Here is a 24168-nt window from a genome sequence, read left to right as displayed (position 1 = left end):
CCTGCAGATGATGCCGGCGGGCTGCAAATGGTGTCACGTGACGCACCTAACGTTTGAATAATAAAAATGCGATATAAACAAATCATTAGCCCCCCCGACGGACGTTTAATGCAATTTCTTAATGAACATAATAGCCACGACTAATAATGAAAGAAAATAAAAAAACACCCAAACGGGTCCCAACTTATCGTCAGCGCTCAATTATTTCCTTGTCAAGTTGTTATGATTTAATGAGCCCCAGTGGGACTGACGGCTGTCAGTCAGGGCTGACTTTTTGACACCATTACAACTTCAAATAGAACCGCAGCCACGCTGCTTTGCCGCCAGCCACAGACTGCTGAGAGGATCTGACAGGCCCGAGTGGAGAGAAAGAGAGAGACAGAGACTGAGCCAGCAAAACACGCACACCAACACACATCCAAGTCATTACACACAGCACACTGATGTCTCGCATGCGCGCACAGGTGCAGGAAAACAACGGCTTTCGCACGCGCGAGGAAACGCATTCTTCCGTATCGCATTCGTACACGCGCTTTTCTCTCCCCCGTTTGATGCGAAACCCAATCACAGAGGTTATTATCTGATGAGGTTTGTTAAACTGGCGGGATTCTGCTCTCCCTCGTCCTTCCCCAACTTAATGATAACTCTCAATAGGTCGGCCCCACATGGGACACGCAGAGACGCTCTATTTTGTTGGCCATTAATTTGGCGCTTTGAAGCCGTAGCTGTGAAGCAGAGGCAGAGAAAACCCCCCACCAGGCTGCTTCCAAAATAAGACAATTCGCCCAGCCTGAAACAGAATATCTAATGCCTTCTGCCTGTCGGTCGGTCTGTCCGTCAGTCACCTCGACCGGCCGGAGGTGTGTGCGCGCGCTTTACGTGAGGCAATGTTCCAAAACCTACAGGGCTGCCTACGTAAGCAGCATTTTAACTAATGGCAGGTTGTTCCTCACGGGAACCCTGTCCCAAAATGTGGGTAGACGGTAAAAAAGGAGCATTGATTGGTTATAGAATATCACATAGGCAATCACATAATACAGTACATACAAAATACAGCTCGTAAAAACTCAGTCTGAAAATACAGGCTCAACAAGTCCCAAAGTTATGAGATGACAGGAATCAAAGCTCAGCTTTTGGTTTCATGATTTCGGATCTTTGACAATATCAATATCTAGAATTTATGTTGAAACATCACCAAAAAATGACTTTCGCTGGGTTTTCACAGAGTGGGTCACATGTTATGATGATCAATAAACACGAACAATGCTGAATTGTTCTTAACCCGTAAAAGGATATAAAGTAACCCATTGGCTGGATATTATTTGAGGGTGTACCAAAATTCACCCAATAACAAAAATGTTGGCTAAAAAAGTTTGACCTGATAGTTTGTATGTATGCATGATAACCAATATTGCCTCAATAATTCGTAATAATTTATGGAATAAATTCACGGTTTGAACCCACATTAGGTCAAACCCAACAATTTGGTTTAAATGGTTGTTTCAACCAATAGCTAAAGGTCAAACATTTTCTAGGCGCACCAATGGTTGGATTTGTCCATATTTGACCAAACCGCTGAAAATTGACTAGAATTAAATATACTTTAGATACACACATTGCAGACATTCGCTCAACAACTGATATAATACACAAACAGAAAATATATTATCAGCAGACAGCCCTCTTTACCAAAGTCTTCTACGCTAATACCCAAAGAGCAGGTGAAAGCCTGGAGCGAACTCACAATTTCGCATATTTCCATACTGATGCATGCCTAGTTGGTCCCCCTATAGGAATAATGAAGCACATTTGCATTGTTACAGTAAAGACAAATGATATATTTTTAATGTCATTCACCAACGGCTAAAATTAAAATCAATAGAAGAAAGCATACAGAAGAGCACGGTACAATCAAGCATTTGAAACGAGACAAATAAATACATTTCTTATTAGTACAGTTAACTACACACACTATCATGCTGTCAGATCTGATTAGTAAAGGTAAAAGTGGACACGGGTGATACCTTGTTCAAAGCGGTCGTGCTGGTTTTACTAAACACATGCGAGGTCTTTGCTGACCTTAGAGGAACAGCGTGAGAAGCTACTAATCCTGGATGAAGGGGGACTGAGAAACGGGCGTGTGACCTTTGGGCTGTGTGATTCTGCTCCGTGTGCTTAGCGGTACTGTGCCGGGGGCTTTGCCTTGTGTACGTCACACACACATCTGATGGATGGGATTTTACTAGTCTACATTGGTTTTCAACCCCCAACAAATGAAAACAAAACATTAAAACAGCAGGTTATGACATGAATTGATGTTCTTGATCTTGTTCTTCATCCATTTGACATTGTCATCCTTCCATCACGCTCCTGTGGTCCACACATCCACGCAGGGCTGTTCTACGGGTCCGGGTCACGTGGAGATCCCACAAAGGGTTTTAAAAGTAATAGGTATAAATATGAGACCGTGGTTCTCTCCGCTCCGAGAGAGAGAGAGCAGAGGCCCCCTGTCACTACCCACCAGGAATGATTCATGTGAACAATTTGTCCTAATTACTCCAGCCCAACGCTTTTGTCACTATTAATCTTACACACCCTCTCGTACACACTCGCACACGCTTGCACGGGGCCAGTCAGTGGAGATCAGTGCCCGCGCAAATTGAAATAGAGGGCCAAGACGATGGTGAGGAGGATGATGGCGCCCAGGATGAAGACCAGGATCCGATTTTGAATGATCCTGTGGGTAAGAGAAAGAGATTTCATTTTAAGATCCATCAAGGACAGTAAATGACCAAACATTAAAAAACAGGCTTATTATTATTGCATATCGAAATGAATAATACACTTGTTTCTCATGCACAACATGATAAAACCGAGCATAGTTTTCTGACTAAACACTTTTTAACTTCAGTCAGATTTAAAACGGACACCGTCATGCAAAACATGTCGCACCGTTTGACAACTTCGCCTCTTTCCTCCACGATCTGTCTGCAGACCTGCTAAGAGCGTTTCCTTTTATATAAAGTAGAAAGCATGGCTGGTGGCGTTCCTCCAGCTAATAAATTTCACATATTTACTGCTGGAATTCTCCATCAACCCACTTTTCATTTTGTCACGTGACCAAACCACAAAGAATTCACAATTTGCATAGCTGCGAAAAATGTAAAAAAACCTTCACAGATCATATAAAACACAAAACGCTCACAAAGTTCCACACATCCACCACACCTTGTTTTTTGTTTATTTATTGGCAAATTTTATAATGTTTTTAATCTCAAATCGTGCTCTCAGCTACCAATAAGAGTCTCATATTCTCAACTCTGCATCACAAGTCCTAGATTCACTCGAAAAAAGAAGCAAACTAACTCGAGCTAATGTGTCTGTAAGTACGAGTGCGGTGAGGGTGAAAGAGAGTCTTGTTGGGTTGAGACCCCGGGATGATCTCTCCGGAGGGATTGTGCCCTCTACGTCATTCCTGATAAATGATGGAATTATCTCATGTGCTGACATGTGGAGGGAGCAGGACCACTGTCCACTCCTATAAGCAGGAGATGAATAACTCGCACACGTCCATTTATCACCGCTGCAGCAGAGCAGCACTGTACTGCACTGTCCAACACACACACAAACACCTATTATGGATGTAAAGAAAGCAAAGCATTACAAAATACACATCACTGCTACTGCTGCTATTATTCCACATCAAACAGGCGCATACATGTACATGCACAAACTACAGCAACCAATCCACCCCAAACCAAACTTGTGAGTGTGCAGAGTATCCGTGTATATTGTAAATGTTTGGTTTAAGATAAACCATAAAAGTGCCTTTCGGATCACAAGAAGGCTTCATCCGATAGGCTCGCTCTGATTGGACACCCGGCCGGCATCATTCATAATTGGGAGTGCATGCTTGGCAGAGGACATTAATCAGAGCGTGTTTAGCAAGGCCAGATCTCCCACATGTCTCTTTAAGTAACATTCATTATTTACACTGGCTACACACACACACACTTTCATAAACAAACTGTTGAAATAGACTGTCCATGATCTTTAGAGATGTGCTGGTGCCCGAAGGGACAGGAAACAGCCGTGGGAGAGGGACGAATCGGAATTCTTGGGTCTTAATAATAAGTGTATGTTACAGGATTGTTTGACAGGAACTCACTATCAAGATCATATTACTGTGTCAAGATCATGTGACCTTTGTGGATATTCATCTTCCTGTTAGCCGTCAATATTAAGAGGATTTAGCAGACTGGCAAGGATGCTTTGTGATTATTAGGAATAGTTCAGAATCTATATTCTGATTGGATGAGCCACATTCAGATACATATATGTACATCCATGGAAAAGTTGTTCTGCACATAAAATAAATATAAATATATTTTGAGCTGATATATCAGCTTTTTCTTAACTGAACATCCGTTGTTCTGCAGTATTCTGACTGAAGTCCAAGCGTGAGATGTCAAAGTGTGTGTGTTATTGTGAATGGTTTGGGGGCCAGGCTGAGCTGTTAGCAGTAATGTAGATTAATCTGCCTTTGGTGGGGTTGTACTGACAGGCCCTTGAGGGTGGGCGGAGAGGCCCCGGGCATCTCTCAATCCAGGCACAGACGGAGGGAGAGAGTGTAGCCCTTCACTTTAAATGCTCTCCCCGTCAACACCAGCTCAGTCTGAGAGGTCTACAAAAAAGTGCATAAATATCTTCACAGAAGCCTGTTAAAATTTGAGGAACATATTTGGGGAACCAATTCATCCCGTTTTGTATGTAAGCACAAATGCTCATTGATGGAGGGGAACTGTTTTTCTCGTAAAAACCTTCCTTGTTTGTGCCAGATCCGTTCACCGTAAAAATAACCTGAAACAACTATATATGTAAATGCATTTATCCAAAGCGATTTACATTGCATTGTATTATACATTTGTTTCTGACTATGTGCAATCCCCTGGGATCGAACCCATGACCTTGACATGACCGAGCCTGGATTTTTCTAGGTTTGAGAATGTACCTTCTTCATGCCATCACAATTAGTTTTTAAGTATTATATTGTAATGCAAGTCAGTTAACAAATGTACAAACCGTCGCTGTTCTTACAAAACATCAGAAGTCCAAACTCGACAAAACACTGTACTTTTTAAATGATAATATTCTGTGTTGTCAAAGTTGACAGGACCTTTTAAATACGTTTTATTGGTTAGATTTATGGCAAAAAATAAAATCACAAAACAAGGTTTCGGAAATACAATATTATTAAATAAAGTTTTTGATTACAATCCCAACTAACTGCCTTGGAAAGGTCAATGGATAGGGGTCATATTGGCCACCTGTTTCATCACTTCATACAGTGTACAATAGGTATCAAACACTTTTTTTGTCTAATCTATTGCTCTTCCATCTACCAATTATTATAAAAGGAGCACAGAAAAAGAAAGAGAGAGAGCAGAAAAATGGCTGGTTGTCTGATAGAGGTTCTGTCCCATGCTGAACCATGTCCAGACAGACCAGAGCAGGACCTATCAACCCGCATCCATCCTCTCTGTCAAACACATGACAGGACCGGATGAGACCTGTTCATGTTGTCACAGCTCACGGCTCATGGTAAACCCCACCTCTGCTTCATTCTTTAACATGTTCTTTTCTTCCCTCTCTTTCTTTTAGCTGTGTTACACTGCAACTTTTTCTATAAAGCACACAGGCAGAGAAACATGTGAGTCCTGGCCCTGCCAAAAGAACTCCTTCCAAAACCAGCAGACAAAATTAAACTGAGTCAATTGGGTTAAAAACATAAGTCTAACCTCAAAAGCTTACGAATGCCAAAGAACGAACGACTCTGAGTGTGTGTGAGAAAAGAGAGAGTTCAAGCTAGGAAAAGCCCATTTATCAGTGGAGGAGGTAGAGGAGGCCATAGACAGATGAAAATAATGAGGAGTTTTCTGTCAGGAAAGATTTACAAAATCGTACCCGCGTTATTAAAATTTAAAACCTTTTTCCTCTTCTTTCCCATATTTTTCCTCTCCTACTCTCAGTACCCCTTATTAGTAGCACTAATGAGGGCAGTGGTACACCTCTACGCTGGGGTGTGTGAGGGAGGCTTATTCTGCTCTAACACCCCCCCAGGAACCACATACACACAAATACACACAAACATCCCCCCAGCAACCTTTCACACACACCCATGTACCCACCTTACAACAACACACAAAAACACACACGGTCAAGAAATCTCCTACACTTTCACAACACACACACATAAAGGCACAAGATGGATTGTTATTATAAAATATACACAAATATACCAAAAAAATCAAAAAACAGAATACATGAATCCTCTGCATCCACTTTTTTTAACACGAAAACATCAATCCTCACTGAGACGGTGACCCCTCACCTTATTTTCAACTTCATAATATCATTCGATATTTAAATTTTTTGATTAATTCTACATTTATCTTATTTTTAAACTAATAAAATATGAATTGCTGTCTGAGGCAGTCTGTATGTTTCATTTTTTAAGCAGGTACAGTACTGCACAGAGAGAAAGAGAGAGAAAGAAGAAAGGGTCGAGTGAAAGTGGGAGGAGTGTCTAAGGGATCAATGATGCTGTGTGTGTGTGTACGGATGTGGATCTGATCCTGTGATTGAGTGTGTGATCACACACTAACAAAGATAAATGTTTTAGCAGGGCTTCTCGGCTTCCTTACTGTAACTGTACATGTCAAAGCGGCCTTTAAACCACCTTAACTGTCAATAGCTCAAAGCTTCAGATGTAATGAAGACGGGCAATAGTGTTCTTTGTAGTCTCTCTCAAAGTGATGTAGATAGCAGCATTAGCAATGACGCTAATAACAAATGGAGCTGTGAGCTAAAAGTGAAGGTATAGTAACGGGGTTGTGGTCTACAGCACTGTTTACCTCAGGTTTTGATTATAGACAGTGAACAATTTTGGTTTAATCTTCTTTGGGCAAGTCCCATATTTTAGGGTGTGTTATTCAAAAATGTGCAAAATTGTTATATTAAACAATGTTAAAAACATAAAAAAATGTACCCAAGCTGTCATTGAATGGCAGCCTTTAAAAAGGTCCTAACATGGACATTTAAACATGTATATATTTGGTACCAATGTGTAACTTTACATTTCTAATGTACACTCTTTGGTAGCAATACTGTATGAACCTCTGAGGTACAAAAATGTACTTTTTAAGTGCTGTGTACTTTTTAAAAGGGTACCGCTCATGCGACAGCACAACTCTTCACTGTCAGATTTTTTTTTACTTACACTGGGTTCACACACACGAATAATCGCGTTCTACGCTCTTTATTACTCGTGGGAAAAGTTTGTTATTTTCGTGTGAGTGACGCGATTTGACAAATAGTTTCAACCTTCGCGGAAGGCGAGATTGACGCGCGTCTTTTCATTGACTTTGTATGTAATCTACTCTTGCAAAACGTTTAATTCGCGTTTGGTGTGAAGTCAATTTGTTTCTGACAGTGAAGAATGGGTAGGTTTTTGCAAACTGATGATCGGTAGGCAATATTACATTGTTAAAAAAATCAATAAATCATTTTCCATAAACCAGTGCACAATGCAAGTATAAAGGAATTTACAGTGATTTTTTAGAGCTACTTTACCTACAATATATATTTTATTATTTTGGCATTGCATTGCTTTTTGAGGAAAATAGAAACGTCTGTTAAATTAATATGGTTTTCTATATTTTTCTTTCGTTTTTATCAGTGTAATATTATATCTACTGTCACCCTGCTTTTCATACATCAGTCATTAAAAACCTATAATGAATGAGCGAAAGTCCATTTTGTGCTTGATGACATCACACAAACCCACACGTCCAGTACAGTATAAATGTACTAGATGTGTATGAGCAGAAGGGACTTAGCAAGACTTTTATGACTTAATTAAACACACACACGCGCACACACGCGCACACACACACGCACACACACACAAACACACACACAGAGAGAAGAGTGCCTGGCTTTAATTGCATGTAATTGACTCAAAAAAGTCCCTGGCATTGTGTAATTCCCAAAAGAGAAACAGTACTTTGCCCTCCAGAGCATTCTGAAACACACACACACCCATACACGCCATGGCTGTTTTAACCGAGCTAAAGTGGGTTTTATTAGTGTGATTATGGGGTGGCAGAGCTTACTACCCTAACACTTATCATCTGGCGCTGTTCCACTCGGTGAGAAGTGACTGTCCCATCACACACTCACTCACTCACTCATGTAGACTACTAGACTATCAGTGAACTTTAGATAGCACAGATGAAATCTTCATTGTTTCTACATTAGAGCTTATAATGATTTCCCTGTTTCTGTCTATCATCGGAATGACACGCCGCCTTTGCAACTCACTCAGGGATAACTCTGCTTCTCAACACGGATCAACAAACTAAGACAAGTGTAAAAGGTTATAAAGGGAATTGCAGACTAGAGAGCACCGACACGTGGCCATGAATATTGTAGACATACACACAGGCTGAGACCGACAAATCACACGGCCCCGTTCAGCCGGTAGCGCGCTAACTGTAAAAGACAAACAAGCTCTTGCGCATTTGGAGCAGCCTGTGTGTGTCGGGAAACCGTCTTTATGAGCTACACACACACGAACACTTCTACGACACACACTTATGTATTTTTTATGGCCCAGCTAACAATCCGAATAGAATCCTAGGCTGGGATTTTAGACCCCTACAGGAGAAAAGAGGGAGGGAAGGAAAAAGCGAGACATGGAAAGAAAAAAAACTGACAATCAGGAGTCTGGCATAGGCAGTTTTTTTGGAGAAGTCTATTGCTTTATATGGTTTCAAATGTTGGAATGGAAGAAGAGATTTGTTATTTAAAGGGAACAGTGATTGTGTTTGTTTGTATGTGCCATTTACATGTGGGGTTTCAGAGATACATTATAAAAATCATAAAATAATACTTTTAATTTATTAATGTCAAAGCACCTTTGTAGAGAAAACACATCAGACTGGAAATACAGTATAATAAAAATGACAATTAAAAAGTCAGCCAATCAAATCGGTGAAATAGCTAGATTAAGAAAGTCTTTCCTGGTTTTATGTGCAATTGATGCTTAGCAAACAGACTGAGGGTGGTCAGGGGGTGGGTCATCCAGGGCAGAGATTGGGAAAAAATAAGGTTGGGAAAAGGAAAATGAGAAATGTTGGCACCACTTCCTCGGATTTATTTTGACCGCATGAGATTCTAACAGCTGTGTCCTGCTGTCATAAAGTGATTCTCATTCAAAGCTCACAATTTATTTTTGCTTTCTTAATAAAATAAGATGGACATACTTGCTCTGAATACAAATGACAGTCATCCCTTAAAGGAATTTACCCCACAATTCTTGTATCATTTGCTCAATCTCATGTCATTCTAAACCTGTAAGACTCTTTCAGCAGAACATAAAGATATTTTGAAGAAAGTTGATACAAAAACAACATTGGCTCCTATTGACTTTCACTGTATGGCCACAAAACCACAAAGACATTTCTCAAAATATCTTCTTTCGCAATCCACGGAAAAAAAGAGTCATATATAGGTTTTGACTGACATAAGAGCCTTTCCCTTTTTGCCTACTCTCGCTTACTCTAATTAGGAGAGTGTTGATGTCAAAAAAGTTAGAGGATTATTGTGTACCTCTGAGAGAGGGCATGTCAGTGCCTCACCGCAGCCAATAAGAACGCAGTAAATATTATGTCTGAGATCATGTCATGGGTAAATGTGCCGAGGCAGCAGTCGGCATACCACTACTAATCCTGATTTCCCAGAAATCAACTCTGGAAACGTCAGAGAAAAAGAAACTCTTGCTTGGCTGCCACTTCTACTGTACAATGCCTTCTGCCAGAACAGTAAGGTGTGCCTGTTTGAAATGACAGAGAATTAGAGGCTGAGACCGATAAATAAGCATTGCGTAAAGCTGGTAGCCTTCTCTATTGGTTTTGGGATCTAACCTTTCAGTGAACTCATCACAGGTCACGGCACGGTTGAGGTGTAATATGCAAAACAACAAGCAAACAAGGCTTTAACAGGCTGTAGACCTTATCTGTACTAGGAGACATATCACCATTTCTGCCACTGAATTCTTGAAACTCTCGATGTACTTAAGACGTTTGACTTCTGAACTATACGTTCTAGTTTCATTCACTCATACATTGAAGTGACTAACCAGGATATTTCAAACCTGTCTAAAGTATTAAAAGAAACACGAAAGATGCCCAAGTAAGTCACCATCCCAACCTCCTGAGATCCTGAGTTTGACCCACCAGGTCGAGCAGGATATTGAGACGTAAAACAATCCCTCAGCAGTGCTTCAGGTTGGCCGAGAACACAACGGCATTTATAAAAGCGAGATAAATTACTTTCGCACAATTTGGGCGCGCTGCTAAGATTTCCGACACAAAAAGTGGCAGCATTCCTCTAGGGAAGCAGCTGGGGATTGTATTACGAGGCTTGTTGAAAGGGCGTAACACTAGCCATGGAACAGTGGGCCTCCAAAACTATGATGCACATAAATTTTTATTGTTTGTTCAGTATTGAAATCTCATTAGAACTCATAAATCAGACGTCTGGGTTGCACGGTGACTTTCACGGACGGGGAGGAGAAATGTAAAAGGAGAAAGAAATGTTGATGTTTGGACACAGTGTGCTGGGCGGATCTGACCCGAGGCCATAGTTTGTAACATCCCAGCGTTGTGTTTCTTTAATACAATCTGGTTATCAGATTCATTTCTAGAAAACATATACGGTGCTGCACGCCCCTCCCTCTCATGTCTCATAAAAATTCAAGAGACCTGCTATTTCCTTATAAAAACAAGCAACTTTACATAACATCATGCAGACGTGTTTGGTTTAGCAAGGTGCCAAAATAAAAGTCTCCAGGACACATAACCCTACAAATCATTGAGGTATTATAAAAAGCATGTATGTTTTTTTCTTATGTTTATCAATGAAATCAAGTTCTGTTGAGTTTAAAATCTGTATGGAACCTGGAGAATGTCATCTATGGCTATATAAAGAACTTCTAAGACGTGAGTACAAAGCATAACTCAAGCATGTAAAACTCTCTCTCGTGTCTTAGCTTTAAACCAAAATAGCTGCTGTTTTGATACGCAGCATCAGTTTCAAAAAGCGATCACTTGACAAACACCTGCGGAGTAGATCTTAAAGGGACAGTTCACCCAATAATAAGAAGAAGAATGATGACGTCACTTACTCTTACCCTAATGACATCTTCAAAATGTAAATAGCTTTGAAGTCTTCAAATGCAAGTCTTATGGAATCCTAAAATTCATTTAATATTTTCTGCAATACATCACAAAACTATACAATCAAATAACAAATATTTATACTATTCACATACTATATTCTTATAAATGTTATATTCTTAACTATTGAATAAGAGTTGAATTAGAGTCGAATTAACAGCATATGAAGCTGGAAAATATTTACCTTCCTTATACGGAAAAGAGAAGCATAAACATTCTGCTTCACATTTTGTGTTCCAACAAAAAAAAGATTTTGAACAACATGAGGGTGATTCAACAATTGCAGACATTTAGGGTTTGCTGTCCCTTTAACAAGAAATCTGAACCATGTAAAAGACCAAAGCAGCTTATTTATATACTGTACATGTATCCAAAGATGGAGTTAAACTTGAAGGAACATTGATAGAATCAAAAAGATAGGAATGGGTGAGGAGCAGGTTATGTTTTTGAGTGGGAGCCTCTTAAAACAGGATAAAAGCTTTCAGAAAACAGCACTTAATAAGCTCGATGCTCCGGCTGTCCTTGCCACGCTGTGTCAGAGGAGTTATGGAGAAGTGCATCTTCCTACCCAGAAAATAAGAAACAAAACAAAAACAAACCTCATGACACACCATGCAGGGCCGCCGGAGTGACGACACAAGCGTGGTTAATGAACTAGCTGTTAAAAACGAGAAAGGTGAAATAGAAGAGCGGAGGGCTGTGATGGACCTTCACAGAACCTTCTCATTCAAACAAACACAAACTTCAGCCTTGAAACTGTCGTTGCGTTTCCACCTCCATCCCGAGGCGACAAATGGAGAGATTGGGAAAAAATGCTTCAATAGAAACAAAGCCCTTGACTTATGGTTTGATGGACAAATACTCCAAAACACTTGAAAGACATGTAGAAATACTTGCTTTGTGTTTGGAGAGGGAATGTTACATCAGTTAATTATTTCTTATGAACAGGATAAAATCTATGATTAACCATATTTTTTTCATTTCGAAGAAGGTTGAAACATGACCTACATATATAAAAACTGAAATCAGTTTAATAAAAAACAGCCCCCGTGATGAAGAACCACCCAATCTTTCCACTTCTTTAGCAAGCAGATCATTTCAACGGCAGCTCACGCCGCTCAGAATCTCTCTTGCACGATCCTGTAGCATAACTTGAGAAACCACCATCTCATCCGACATCCTTCCACTTGACACTACAACGGGGGCTTTAGTCACTTTAAATAATCCATGCCGTTCCATTAAAATTGCAGGCCCTTCTCTTCCTCTTACAAAACGCGTTGAAGAATCTCACGCCAAGACTGGCACTGCATACCGGAGAAAGCTAGAGCGGGAAGAGGAGAAAAAGAGCCCGGGGACAGACGGAGGTAAGACAGGGGTTGTGAGTGACACTAATTCACTGCTGATGACTCTCCCCTGCAGTACTGATTGAAGAGCAGGCCACTGGTTTGGTGCAATAACAGCGCTATTGACTTGTTGCACTGGTTCTATTTGGTTATTGCCCTGGAGGCTCCGATCAATAGACTCTGCACTAAATCTGACTAATCAAGCCCTGCAGCCTCCAAGGGTCAGGCTAAGAAAACTCCGAAAAATCTATGCCGTGAAAGAGGAAGAGAGGTAAGGAGAGAAAGGGATGGGAGAGAAGACACAGGAGAGGTTGAGAGAGACCTCTAAGCTCACTGACAGCTGTGTGAATTAATTGACGTGGATTGCTGCTCTGCTATAAAACTCCTGAGCGGTAGAGAGAGACAGAGAGATAGGTGGGCGGCGTGCGCGCTGAGCTGTCAAAGTGCACGCTGTCTTCCAGTTCCTGTGACCCCAGAGGTTACAGGTCACGGGCGCCCGTGCTGCCTTGGGACAGCGTCGAAAAGGAAATCCATATTTGTGAAAAATGCAATGCACTAGTCTTCAAAGAGGATCGTATTTTATGCACACACAAAAAAGATTTAACATTCACACAGAAAGAAAAAACGAACCCAGTTTTGGCGTTTTCGGGGTCACCCCTCCACCTGTCTGCGTTTTATTGTCTTCCTGATTTTAGCGGGTTCGCTCTGTGATAGAATGGCTCTCTCTCCATAAACATACAGGCAGAATATCATACACGGACTGTGGGACACTATTGAAAATTTATAAGGGAATGAAAATCAATAATTTATAACAAAGTCAAGCACTAGGATTTTTTTCCCTCCAGTGCTGGTGCCGAGTGTGAGAGAGAGTGTGTGTGTCTGTGTATAGTGAGGGGAAGAAAATACGAGGTGCAGGAGGTCTGAATCTCAATGCTTCAGAGTTTGAGAGAGGGAGAGAGTGGAAGGCTATGACAGACAGCCCCCTCTTTCAGCACCTTCTCTCTGAAACAAACACCAACTTCAGCCGTGTTTGTCCACTTGTTGTTTTTCTTCCATCCTCTCTCTTTATTCTGTCGTTTTCCCTGCGCCCTGCTGTCGAAGATCTTTTAGCTTACACAGGCCCTTTCCTCTATCTGCACTCACAGATCTACTCTCTGTAGCCTCTCAGACAGACTGAAGAACGAACACACGCACACACTCACGCACAAAACAAACACAAAAACATATATCATCTCCTAGCATTGTGACATATGCACCCTGATAACACATATAAGAGACAGACTACTGTTTGCTACTTTGAGTCTGTGGCTGCTTGTTATGGATCATATGAAAAAGCAGTAAAACAAACTGTAGTTTATGAAATACTAGGTTAGATATTAGGTGGGCGGTGCTTATAGAGGAACAGAACTACTCAACACAAGAAGAAGAGATCTATTTCTCTATTTCTAAAATTCAGCACGCTGATAATTGCGATGCTGAAGGCAAACCATTGGACGTGCACACGTGTAACTGCAAGGTCATCAGCTTTTTCACCAGGACTAAGCTGAACGTCCTATATTTGAATTATTCCTTGGCAGGTGTGGGCTCTGAGGATCCCCTGTTCTGCTGGCTTAAAGAATACTGTTTAGATGCATTACGTCTCGTGCCCTGTGATCAAACACACCCCCAGCTCGTAGGTCACACTGGGGCTAGGCAATGGCTGCTAACAATGCAGCATTTAAAGCATCACACATATGCAAAGTGCCTTTTACACATGGGATAGAGCGGCGGAGCTTGAGGAAGAGTTACAAAGAGAGAGAGAGAGAGAGAGAGAGAGAGCTTGGATGTCAGATGTGACTGGCTGATTTTGCAAATACAGCACAGCCCTTATACCTGGGTTATTTCTAGATTTTAATATTTTTTGGAATGTTTTTTAAGTATTTTTTTCTGTCAAATTGACAGTTTTTTATTTGAATATTTTTAATTATTCGTTTTCAGGGTAATAATAACATATACAGTCTGTAATACCCAAATATATTTTTATAATATAATGAAAAATATACATATTTCATATTTTAATAAAGATATTGTATTCTTATCTTGTAGCTATAACTTTATGTTTTGTCATTTAATAATAACATTTCAGTTTTCAGGGTAATTATTTCATAATAAATATAGTCTATTATTCAAGAATACTGCTCATTATATTATTTTTTATAATATTTTTTAAATATTTTAATAAAAATCTATTTTATCTATGTTTTTACAAAAATATATTTTTTAATCATTTTATTCAGTTTAAGAGTACTTTTAGTATAGTTAGACTTTATCATATAATGTATACAGTGTATAATACCCAAATACTTCCCATTATTTTTTCATGAAAAATAAATTGTTTATAATATTTTTTTACTGTCCATTATAAATGTATATATATATACATATTTTTTTAAAATAAAAAATACTTTTTTATAATATTTTTTTATATTTGAATACAATATTTTTTATCTTTTTAAAGTATTTTTTATATTTATATTTAAATATATAAAAATATTTTTATGTTTTAGTGTACTTTTAGTGTAGGTAACAGTACACTTTATCTCATAACATATACAGTGTATAACATCCAAATACTTCCCATCCTTTTAAAGCGTGATCGAACTCCACAAGCGGTCAAGTTCATACGTACATACCGGTACAAACTACGACTCCACTCCCTATTTGTTCACAAGCAGGCAAAGCATTCCAAACCCACAGTGCTCAGTCAGCGCGTCCCTTCTAACACACACGTAAAACTGCCTGAGTACCAACAGGTACAAATACCACCTCCACGCTCTCAGTCAGTCACAGATGCTCTATTTAGTACAGGAGAAGAAAACGCAGCGAAAATATGGTATGCAGACTGGCTAAGAGGGGTTTCTTTGCCTCTCCACGGCTTGGTTAACCAACTGACCTGCACTCAAAGGAGCCTTTGTGAGCACGCTCTGGCGGTCGGCCAATCAGATCCTCGAGCTTGTCTGTCTCCAGGCGGGAAATGGTGCCCCTGGTATGCGATGGACGGCAGAATACACAGACAGACAGGCCGGTTGCCGGCAGGCCCTCTCTCTCTTGTCTAAAATGCCCAACCTCACTTCACTGAGGGGAAAATTACCTGTCTGGCCCCCAGCCAGAGGACCTGCCTGCCCCAGCACCACTTATTTATTTAATAGTGTACCTCTGCCCCTGCCTTCATGCCCTGACGCCCACTGTCTGCTAGCTCTTACACACATACACTGCTCAGGATTCTTGAATAAGCTTTTAATAGTCCAAAGAGCTTCCAAAAGCAAGGTGTGGAAATCACCTGGCAGCCTGACCCTACAGTTCAGAGGTCGCCCGATCTATTTCCAACACAGGCCCCTGATCACGAGAAAAGAATCACAGCAGACACAGAAAAGGTTGAGAATTTAGACCGGCAGTGTTGAATCATGTTGAAGGAGGTTACACTAATGGGAACGGTTAAAAGAAAATGACACATGTCAACATTAAAGGGACAGTTCTTCCAAAAATGAAAATTCTGTCACCGTTTACTCACCCTCTTGCCATTTCAAACCTGTTTGGCTTATTTTCTTCCGCAGAACACAAAAGAGGATATTTTCTTAAGAAGTTTGGTTATCGAACAGCGGTGGAACCCTGTTAGCGGTGAGCGTTTGAGATGACATAATCGACAGAGTTTCGAGAATCGACAATTTCCGGTCGTATAACACTATATGGGAAAATGAGGGGTTTTGACCGGCAAATATGGGTGTTTTTTAGATAAAAAAGAAGAAAGTAATATACAAGCGATTTGACAGATCCTCTTTACATTGTTGAGCACTTTGTTAAGCCAAAACAACTCTGTGTTATACGACCGGAAATTTGTCTACGGACCCTGGGGTCGCAATAGCTAACCTGGCTATCTTGTGCAACTACCCCATTCTATGGACACAAAACCAATGCAAGTCAATGCGTGCCATTGCTGTTTGGTTACGACAATCTTCAAAATATATTTTTTTCGTGACTTTTGGAAGAAATTTTTTAGGTTTGAAATGACAAGAGGCTGAGTAAATGATGACAGAATGTTCAATTGTGGGTCACTTTAAAAATCGGATAAACCAGATTTTAGAGATAAAGAATAAGACGAGGTGTGAGGTCTATGTTTTCAGACTGATTGTGTTAAACGCTGCCACAAGGTCTGGTTATCATTTACCTGCCACTACAGGTGACGCTGGCTATGTGTCAATACAACGCTTTCTCAGAGAATACAGAGAAAATAAATAACATATATACATGATCTTATATTAATTAACACAATAAAACAGCACAACAATCCAAACGTTTACCTTTGCAGTCATAAAAACATGAGTACATACGATAATCTGTCCAGACAATACAGCACTTGCCTCAACCGGCCCAAAACATTTTTACACTGGGTCCAGGACCAGGCCCTGCACATTTCTCTTTTGTATTATCTCTACTCATTTTTTTCTGTATTTGTAGTTCACTCTGATTCTTTCTTTCTGTGGCCATCTTGTTTCTCACAGTTATCAATTGTCAGCTTTCTGGCTTGACATTTATGAGCGTGCGCCTGCCCCTAAGCAATGGTATTTAAACCCCCGTATACACACCCACACATTCATGCACAGATACAAACATACACATGATCCAAACTCTTGGGTTGCACTTCTAAATGCTAAATATAGTGTAGCTGATTATAATGATCATCGCCATGCTATACGGCACCCAACAGCACGGGTGTGAAAGTAAGAATGCAGTATGTATATATTCATTTCCCAAAACATTTTTAAATATTTTGTTAACAATACTTGACCCAGTCTAAAAAAAGTCTCAATCAATCAAATTTGGAGCATCAAAGTTGTTTTTTAACCATTCATTTCACTATGATTTTAATCTTTGACATATGACATGATAAAATATGGAGATATGAAGGTTCAGAAGGACAGCAGCGATATTTAGATATTTCATAGTTATCTTTTTGTCTTGAAATACCTAAAAATTCTCAAATCATGATTTACTTGAAAAGCAAAATGGTACTTAGTTTTGTTTTCCTGAAGAAATTATCAATGTTAAGAGTTTTTGCTCATAAAAAATAGGTTTTCCCTCTTCATAGAACACTTAATTCAGGATACATTTTTAGATATATTTCTTGTTTAAACCATAAACCAGTAACCATAAAACTTTTTTGGACAATTTCTTCTAGAAAACAGTTTGTGTGCATCATGTGTAAGATTTTTTTTCAAAAGTATGTTATTAGCAATACTTTGTGCACTGTATTATTGCTTTCGAATCAATTGCATTATTAACAATACTTATACTAAATAGGTAGGGCATTGTGTTGAAAGAAAAAAGAAAGGCTACAATTTAGGAAAAATACAAGCAAAGTGTGACTCAGGAGAGATTAAATATCCATGTTGAGACCTGAAGCCAGTCAAACTTTAATTAGATCAAGAGTTGGTGACACACCTCAGACACACACTCCTGTCTCCCAAAATCACCCTCGTCTTCATCTGATCTTCATTTTGACTCAAGAGCTAGAAGCTTGATGGAAGGGCGGGCTGCCAACATTTAGAGCCATTTAAAGAAAAAAATCAAAGAAGTACACTTACACACAGAGTTAAAGCTGCATATGTGGCAGACTGCTGGTTTAGTTAAAGACTGTAGTTAAAATGGCCACTGAGGAGATCATGGCTCAGTGAGAAAAAGCAGAGCAAAGGCCCAGTCTTTTGCTATTTCAGCTTTTGGCCACAGTGCACATTTAATAAGAGAGAATGTTATGTTATGGGAAATCTAATTTGAGGCTCTTGTTTGTTTTCCTGGCTTTATTTTGAAAAAGCAGGCGGCAACTTTTTTTACGCCTCCCGCTCTCGAGACGAGACTGTCTGTCGTGGGTTTCTAACAGAAAGTCTTAAAAAAAAAGCAGAGCAGACGGAAAGTACTGAAAATCATTGAGTTTTCGATAAAACACCACTTTCTGAGCCCCACGTTAAATTAGGGAGGTAATTAATTGCGAGGTTATTTTCCATGTCAGCGAAGCATATGCATACATACGGTCACATTCAGAGTTTCAACGGAAATATTAGCATCCATCCTCTGCCTAATTGAGACATATTCCCTTTGGGGAGGAAGAGGAGGTCGCTGGGCGTTAATTAATCCTGGTTTTTAAAAGTAAATGACATTCATTAGCAAGAACCGAAGCCAAATAAGATTATTTACACCGCTATAATCGGGACTGTTCTGCCACTGTGTCTTTAATGTTACGGAAATACCTCCGCAGAGAGGCCGAGAGAAATCACACCCCTTTTTCTGCCTTCACTTCCACAACAATTAAAAGCGAGCGAACAGATGGAGACGTGGCCGTGTGAGCGCGCTCAGAGATGCCCTTCATCTTCTCCTTATCCGCCTGTACCGCCAAACGCACATACTAAAGACTAACAGCACACTATCAGGTTTTCAAGATGGTTTGACCAAATCACAGTCCTCATAAACATAAGAGATGTTTGTAATAAATAACTTGGGTACAAACAGCACTCGGCATAGGTCTACACAATTAAACGCATAAATGCAATAAAATACTAAACATTCATCCTTTGCTTGGAAAAAAAACACTGTATTCCCAACGACAAAACATTGCCATAACGACAGAAAGGCCTTTGTGTGACCTCTTGCTCTTTCTTACACACAAATAGACGTCGCCCACACACAGACGGTGAACAATGAATTTGTTAAGACTGCCTAAGCTTCAGCAAGAAACGGGGAATTAAATAACAGTGCATTTATTGTGCAGCGGCCGTCTACTAACAATGGTGCCGGCCACCTAATCAAGACACAGGATCCTTTACTGAGAATTCTGTAAAGAAAAAATAAACAAATGGATGACGGTACGGCAGTTTGCGTCCAATCCGAGATGCACATGTTACAATATTCCACTTTCAATTGTTTTTTATTCAAACACAAATTACACTTGCAAACTAAATGTTCTTATTTTTTTACTAACTTTTTATTACTTATGAGTTGTTTGTAAACGTACGTTGTCCAGAATGTGTGAAAACCAGCGGTACACATATTAGAAACCTCATTTGTTTGGCTCATGAATATTAATAAGCTCACCCTAATGTTCACTTAAAAGGATATTTAACCTAAAAGTAAAAATTCTTTCATCATTTACTCATTCTCATCTTATTTCAAAACTGTTTGACTTTTTCTTTTGCTGAAAACAAAAGATAATATTAGAATAGAGTAGGAACCAAACAACCTCGGTCCCTATTGAATTCCATTGTATGGACACAAAACCATTTGACACATTTCTCAAAATATCTTCTTTTGTGTTCAACAGACGAAAGACTCACACACAAGTTTTGACCAACATAAAGGGCTCAGTTTACTACATTCAATATCGAAAAACGACCGTCAATGACCTGAATTCGAACAAAATCTGGTCCAAATGACAATTCGTTTCACTAGTTCGCCGCAGCAAACCAAACAGAACTCTCCGGAAATTTCGTGTTCGCCGGTAAACACCCTCGAGCCACCATTGGTCCATACCCATAACGTAATGGGTGGGTGTGTTATGTAGCGCCACCCAGTCTTTGGGGAATAACGCGTTATTTTATTGTGTGGCCACGTGCGCAGAGGCTATTTGCATAAGTCATGTAAACCCCGCGTCCTGAAACAAAATAGAACAAAAGCGCAAATCGCCTGGACTTTGCCGAGCCCTTAATGTTGACATTCCTTAAAAGCGGCCATTCCCCGCGATCACATTTAGTTAGTGACTTTAGTTAGTGTGTAATATTGCTATTGTAGCACAAATAATACCTGCAAAAGGATAAATCTCAAAGTTAAATGCCAAGCGAGATATTGTCTTTAACAGAATTCACTTTTCAAGGACAAAGAGAACGGCTGGAATTGACTACAGCCCTCTGCTTCCCGGGTACATGATGTCACTATTCTTAGTGCTTTTAATAACCTCCGCCCCAAAGGAATACGCCAAAAAAGGGGCGAGGCCTTCCTCTGAGAAGACGTAGAGCCGCTGGAGTAGTGTTCGGTTATCAATGATTGAAACATTTGACTGAGCTACGCGCTAAACTACTTTCACTTTCACCACAGATCTACAGCTGCTAATAAGAACACATTCTAAGATAACCAACGGTCAAATAACAGCTCTAATGACTTTAACATCGGATGTGAAAGCTGTTCTGTGTAATAGACTAATATTGTGTGTGTGTGCGCATACCTCTGTCTTAAACACTTCTATGAAACGTCCTCTGAAGTCCTGCTTGCAGTCTCCTAGTCAATCAGCTTGTTTTATTATCCAACTGGGGTCCATTATAAAAAGGCAAACTAATTCTTCTGTTATTAGTGATAGCCAGTCTGCGCCAATCGCTCGGTGTCATTTCACTCGCCATAGCAAAAAAAGGGTGATCTCTAACAAAGATTGACGTTTGCGTATGCACTAGCAGACCTCCGTTACACTTTGATCGATCCGCATGTTTTGAACTGATGAAGTGAAGTTGACGCCATTGTTAAGGTTTATTGCGAAAAGTCAAAGCTTATGAATCAACGTGCACTGAAGGGGGACCGACCAATCATAACAGCTTGAGGAGCGGAACTCGCTGATATGGTATGGGTGGGACATCTTCACACACACACTCTAAGCGGGGAACAAATCACGACGAACCTGGTAAGCTTTACCAATCAGAGCCTTTCGGAAGGCGGGACTTTGAAGAAACCGGAGGAAATCAAGTTGTTTTGTGAGAAGAGAGACAGCGGTGGAAGATAGACTTGAAATATGTGAAATAGAAAGTTTTTTTAAACTAGAAACATGAACATACATTGTTAAATACAAAAATGGGGCCTTTAAAAAACAGAAAAGCGTTGGTCCCCATTGACTTGCATTGGTCTGTCCGTACAAACAAAACAGTTTTTTCTAACCAACATTTTTCATAATAACTTATTTTGTGTTCAAAAGAAGAAAGAAAGTCATGCAATGAAATGATAAGAGGGTGGGTAAATGATGACAGAATATTCATTTTTGGGTGAATCATCCCTTTAATAGTTCTTGAAAGGTGCCAGCCATTGAACTTCATCGAGAACTGTTTTTTTCTCCCACACAATGGACAAAACAATCTCTGATAAAATGACTCTTTCCCCAAATTAAAATGCTTGCTTTGCCCTTGACTGAGCGCGACGTAGACTTCTCACCTGCTCTATCTGCATGTATGATCACCGTCCTGGGTTAATCTCAACGCCTATAGAAGGCTTGTTTCCGGGCTACGATCAAACAATGCCCTGACAAGCTTTTCAGCCAAGAGTGAAAGAGACGGGGCAGATCATCCGCTCTCTCTTTCTCTGTCAGTCGGGGAGAGTCAGCTCTGACAGTGCCAGAGGTAGTTTCAAAGACGCGGCCGCCTCATGTCACGCCGCCACAAAGAGAGATAAAACGGATGCCGACGTGCGCTTCGTTTAGGTCCATTCATTAAGCTTTTATGTACAAACCCTCCGCCGGGAACAGATGAAGAAGTGAAGCTGAAGACGTTATTTTGCTTTCTTTCTGTGAATTAAGGTGTTATAGATTACCTGAATGTGACTGAGCTGGGCATTGTGGAACCGATGCCAACAGCGTTCTTCACATTCATGAATTCTGTCTATCATCTACAGTCTTTCTTCTGGTCCTCTAACTTCATTTCTGGTTGCTGGTAATTCAAGTTGATCCTTCACACTGCTTGAAAAGAACAGTTTAGATCTAAGAGGAGAAGAGGAATGAGACAAATAACAAGAATAACAGCATGAGTAAGCATTAAAGCCATACTGTCAACTGAATAATAGATCTCTGCTTCTATGGAAGGGATGCACGTATGACCTTGTCTGACATAGATAGACGTATAGAAAAAATAGAATAAATAGTCCAATGCGTGTAAGCACCCAGTATAATCTTGATTCCTAAGCTGTAGTAGGTCACAAGCTCAAGAAATCCGAGACGACGGCCATTGTTTCACCTGCCACTGATCTTTATCCTTCTAAGTACAATGATTAAGGTATGAAACCTGTGGGAATGTGACAAAAGGATGTGCAGACAAACTGGAACAAGCGTCTAGGCCCACTTCACCCCCTGGGGTGGGGCTGCGAGAAGAGGAGACCTCGCCATTTTGCAACAAGCGATCGGGGATCGTGTGACGGCTGCCGATGACACCCACCGCTTCGACTCCAGCCCTGAGCCTCTGGTATCTCCTCCCATAGATCCGCTTACACGGGCCACACAAAAGAACGACACAAAGCCCAATCCAAACTCAGGTGAGAGAAAACTCAGGTCATTGAGTTACTCGTATTCAATACACCCTCTCCGGGCTGGTGTGCGTTTACAAGCATTTAGACTAGAGACTCGATGACAGAGCAATAGATGAGCAGCAGGCAGATATTTACTTGGATATCTTACATGATGTACAATAGTCATGGTTTTGAGTGACAGCGATGATGATGCAATGACATCAGATGTTGACTGGCGTAAGGACCGCACAAGATGGCAGGATTCAGTTGAGTCGAAACCTCCCTGCGTTAATAAAAATGGGTGTGCACAATACACCCCGACATCTTTGCTTCACTTCGATCTGCTTATCTGTCAGATCAAAGGCGCTCTGCACCGATGTACATTTAACCTTACTAGGTCCTCTCGCATCGTGTCTAAATATTAATGATAATAAAGTCTCACACCCATCCTGTGTCAGCCAATTACACAGTGTATTGATCCACTACTCTCTCGGCCAATTAAAACGCAGCCGTCGTAATGCGTTTAGGCACTTCAAAGGAAAGCGCCATTGATTTGTTTCTGAATCGTAGTGTTTACCGTTAGCAAAGGGGAAAACGGGGAAAACATTTTATGCTGCAGGTTGGAGAGGATGTACTCAGACCCAGATGCAGGAGATTGTTGCGGTTCGGCTCAATATACAGTTACTCTTTCCTGCTGGTTTAAAGAGCAACCAACCCTGACCAACAACACTTTAAATGCCACGAGAGAGAAGAGGATGGACAATCTGAGTACTTAACATAATAAGAGCTACAGGGCTTTCTAAAGGCTAAATTCAAGATTTCAAATAAAATTTGCGTAAATTACTATCTTGGCTCTGATGTATAAAAGGGTTGATTACATCAGTTTACTCAGCATCAAAACAGTTTAAGATGGTTTGCTGGTCTTAGCTGGTTTAAGATGATCTCTCAGCCAGGTCAGGAGGACCTGTTGGATTGATTTAAAATGATTTTCAACAAGTCACTTAAAATAGGATCACTTACTCTATATATTCTTCCACATATTATAAAAAAGCCATCAAAACTATGGAAGAACACACACTATGTTATATTTTGGCATCTGTAATTGTCTTCTTTTAATTCTGTCCAAGTTATCAATTTCAAGAACTTTATAACCCTTGTGTGGTGTTTGGGTCTGTGGGACCTGTTTTCATTAGTTATTTCTTTACTTATTTCCTCAAGATAAACATGTTTTGGAACCCTTTAACAACAAA

At 40.2% G+C, this 24168-nt stretch overlaps 1 protein-coding gene across 4 annotated transcripts in view; it reads right to left on the bottom strand.

Annotated features, from left to right (window-relative positions):
* Positions 1-1822: 1822 nt before the first annotated feature.
* Positions 1823-24168, bottom strand: part of vti1a (vesicle transport through interaction with t-SNAREs 1A) — a 111547-nt gene continuing 89201 nt past the window's right edge. For all 4 annotated transcript variants that reach the window (XM_056771023.1, XM_056771021.1, XM_056771024.1 and 1 more), the window contains one exon: positions 1823-2737. Coding sequence is in view for 2 of the 4 variants with exons in the window: in XM_056771021.1 (XP_056626999.1) it covers positions 2644-2737 (94 nt within the window). In the remaining 2 variants the exon portion in view is untranslated. The remainder of the gene's footprint in view (positions 2738-24168) is intronic.

Source organism: Triplophysa dalaica, chromosome 17 (genome assembly GCF_015846415.1).
Source record: "Triplophysa dalaica isolate WHDGS20190420 chromosome 17, ASM1584641v1, whole genome shotgun sequence".
Taxonomy (NCBI): Eukaryota; Metazoa; Chordata; class Actinopteri; order Cypriniformes; family Nemacheilidae; genus Triplophysa; species Triplophysa dalaica.
This window is presented reverse-complemented; position numbering and strand designations above follow the sequence as displayed.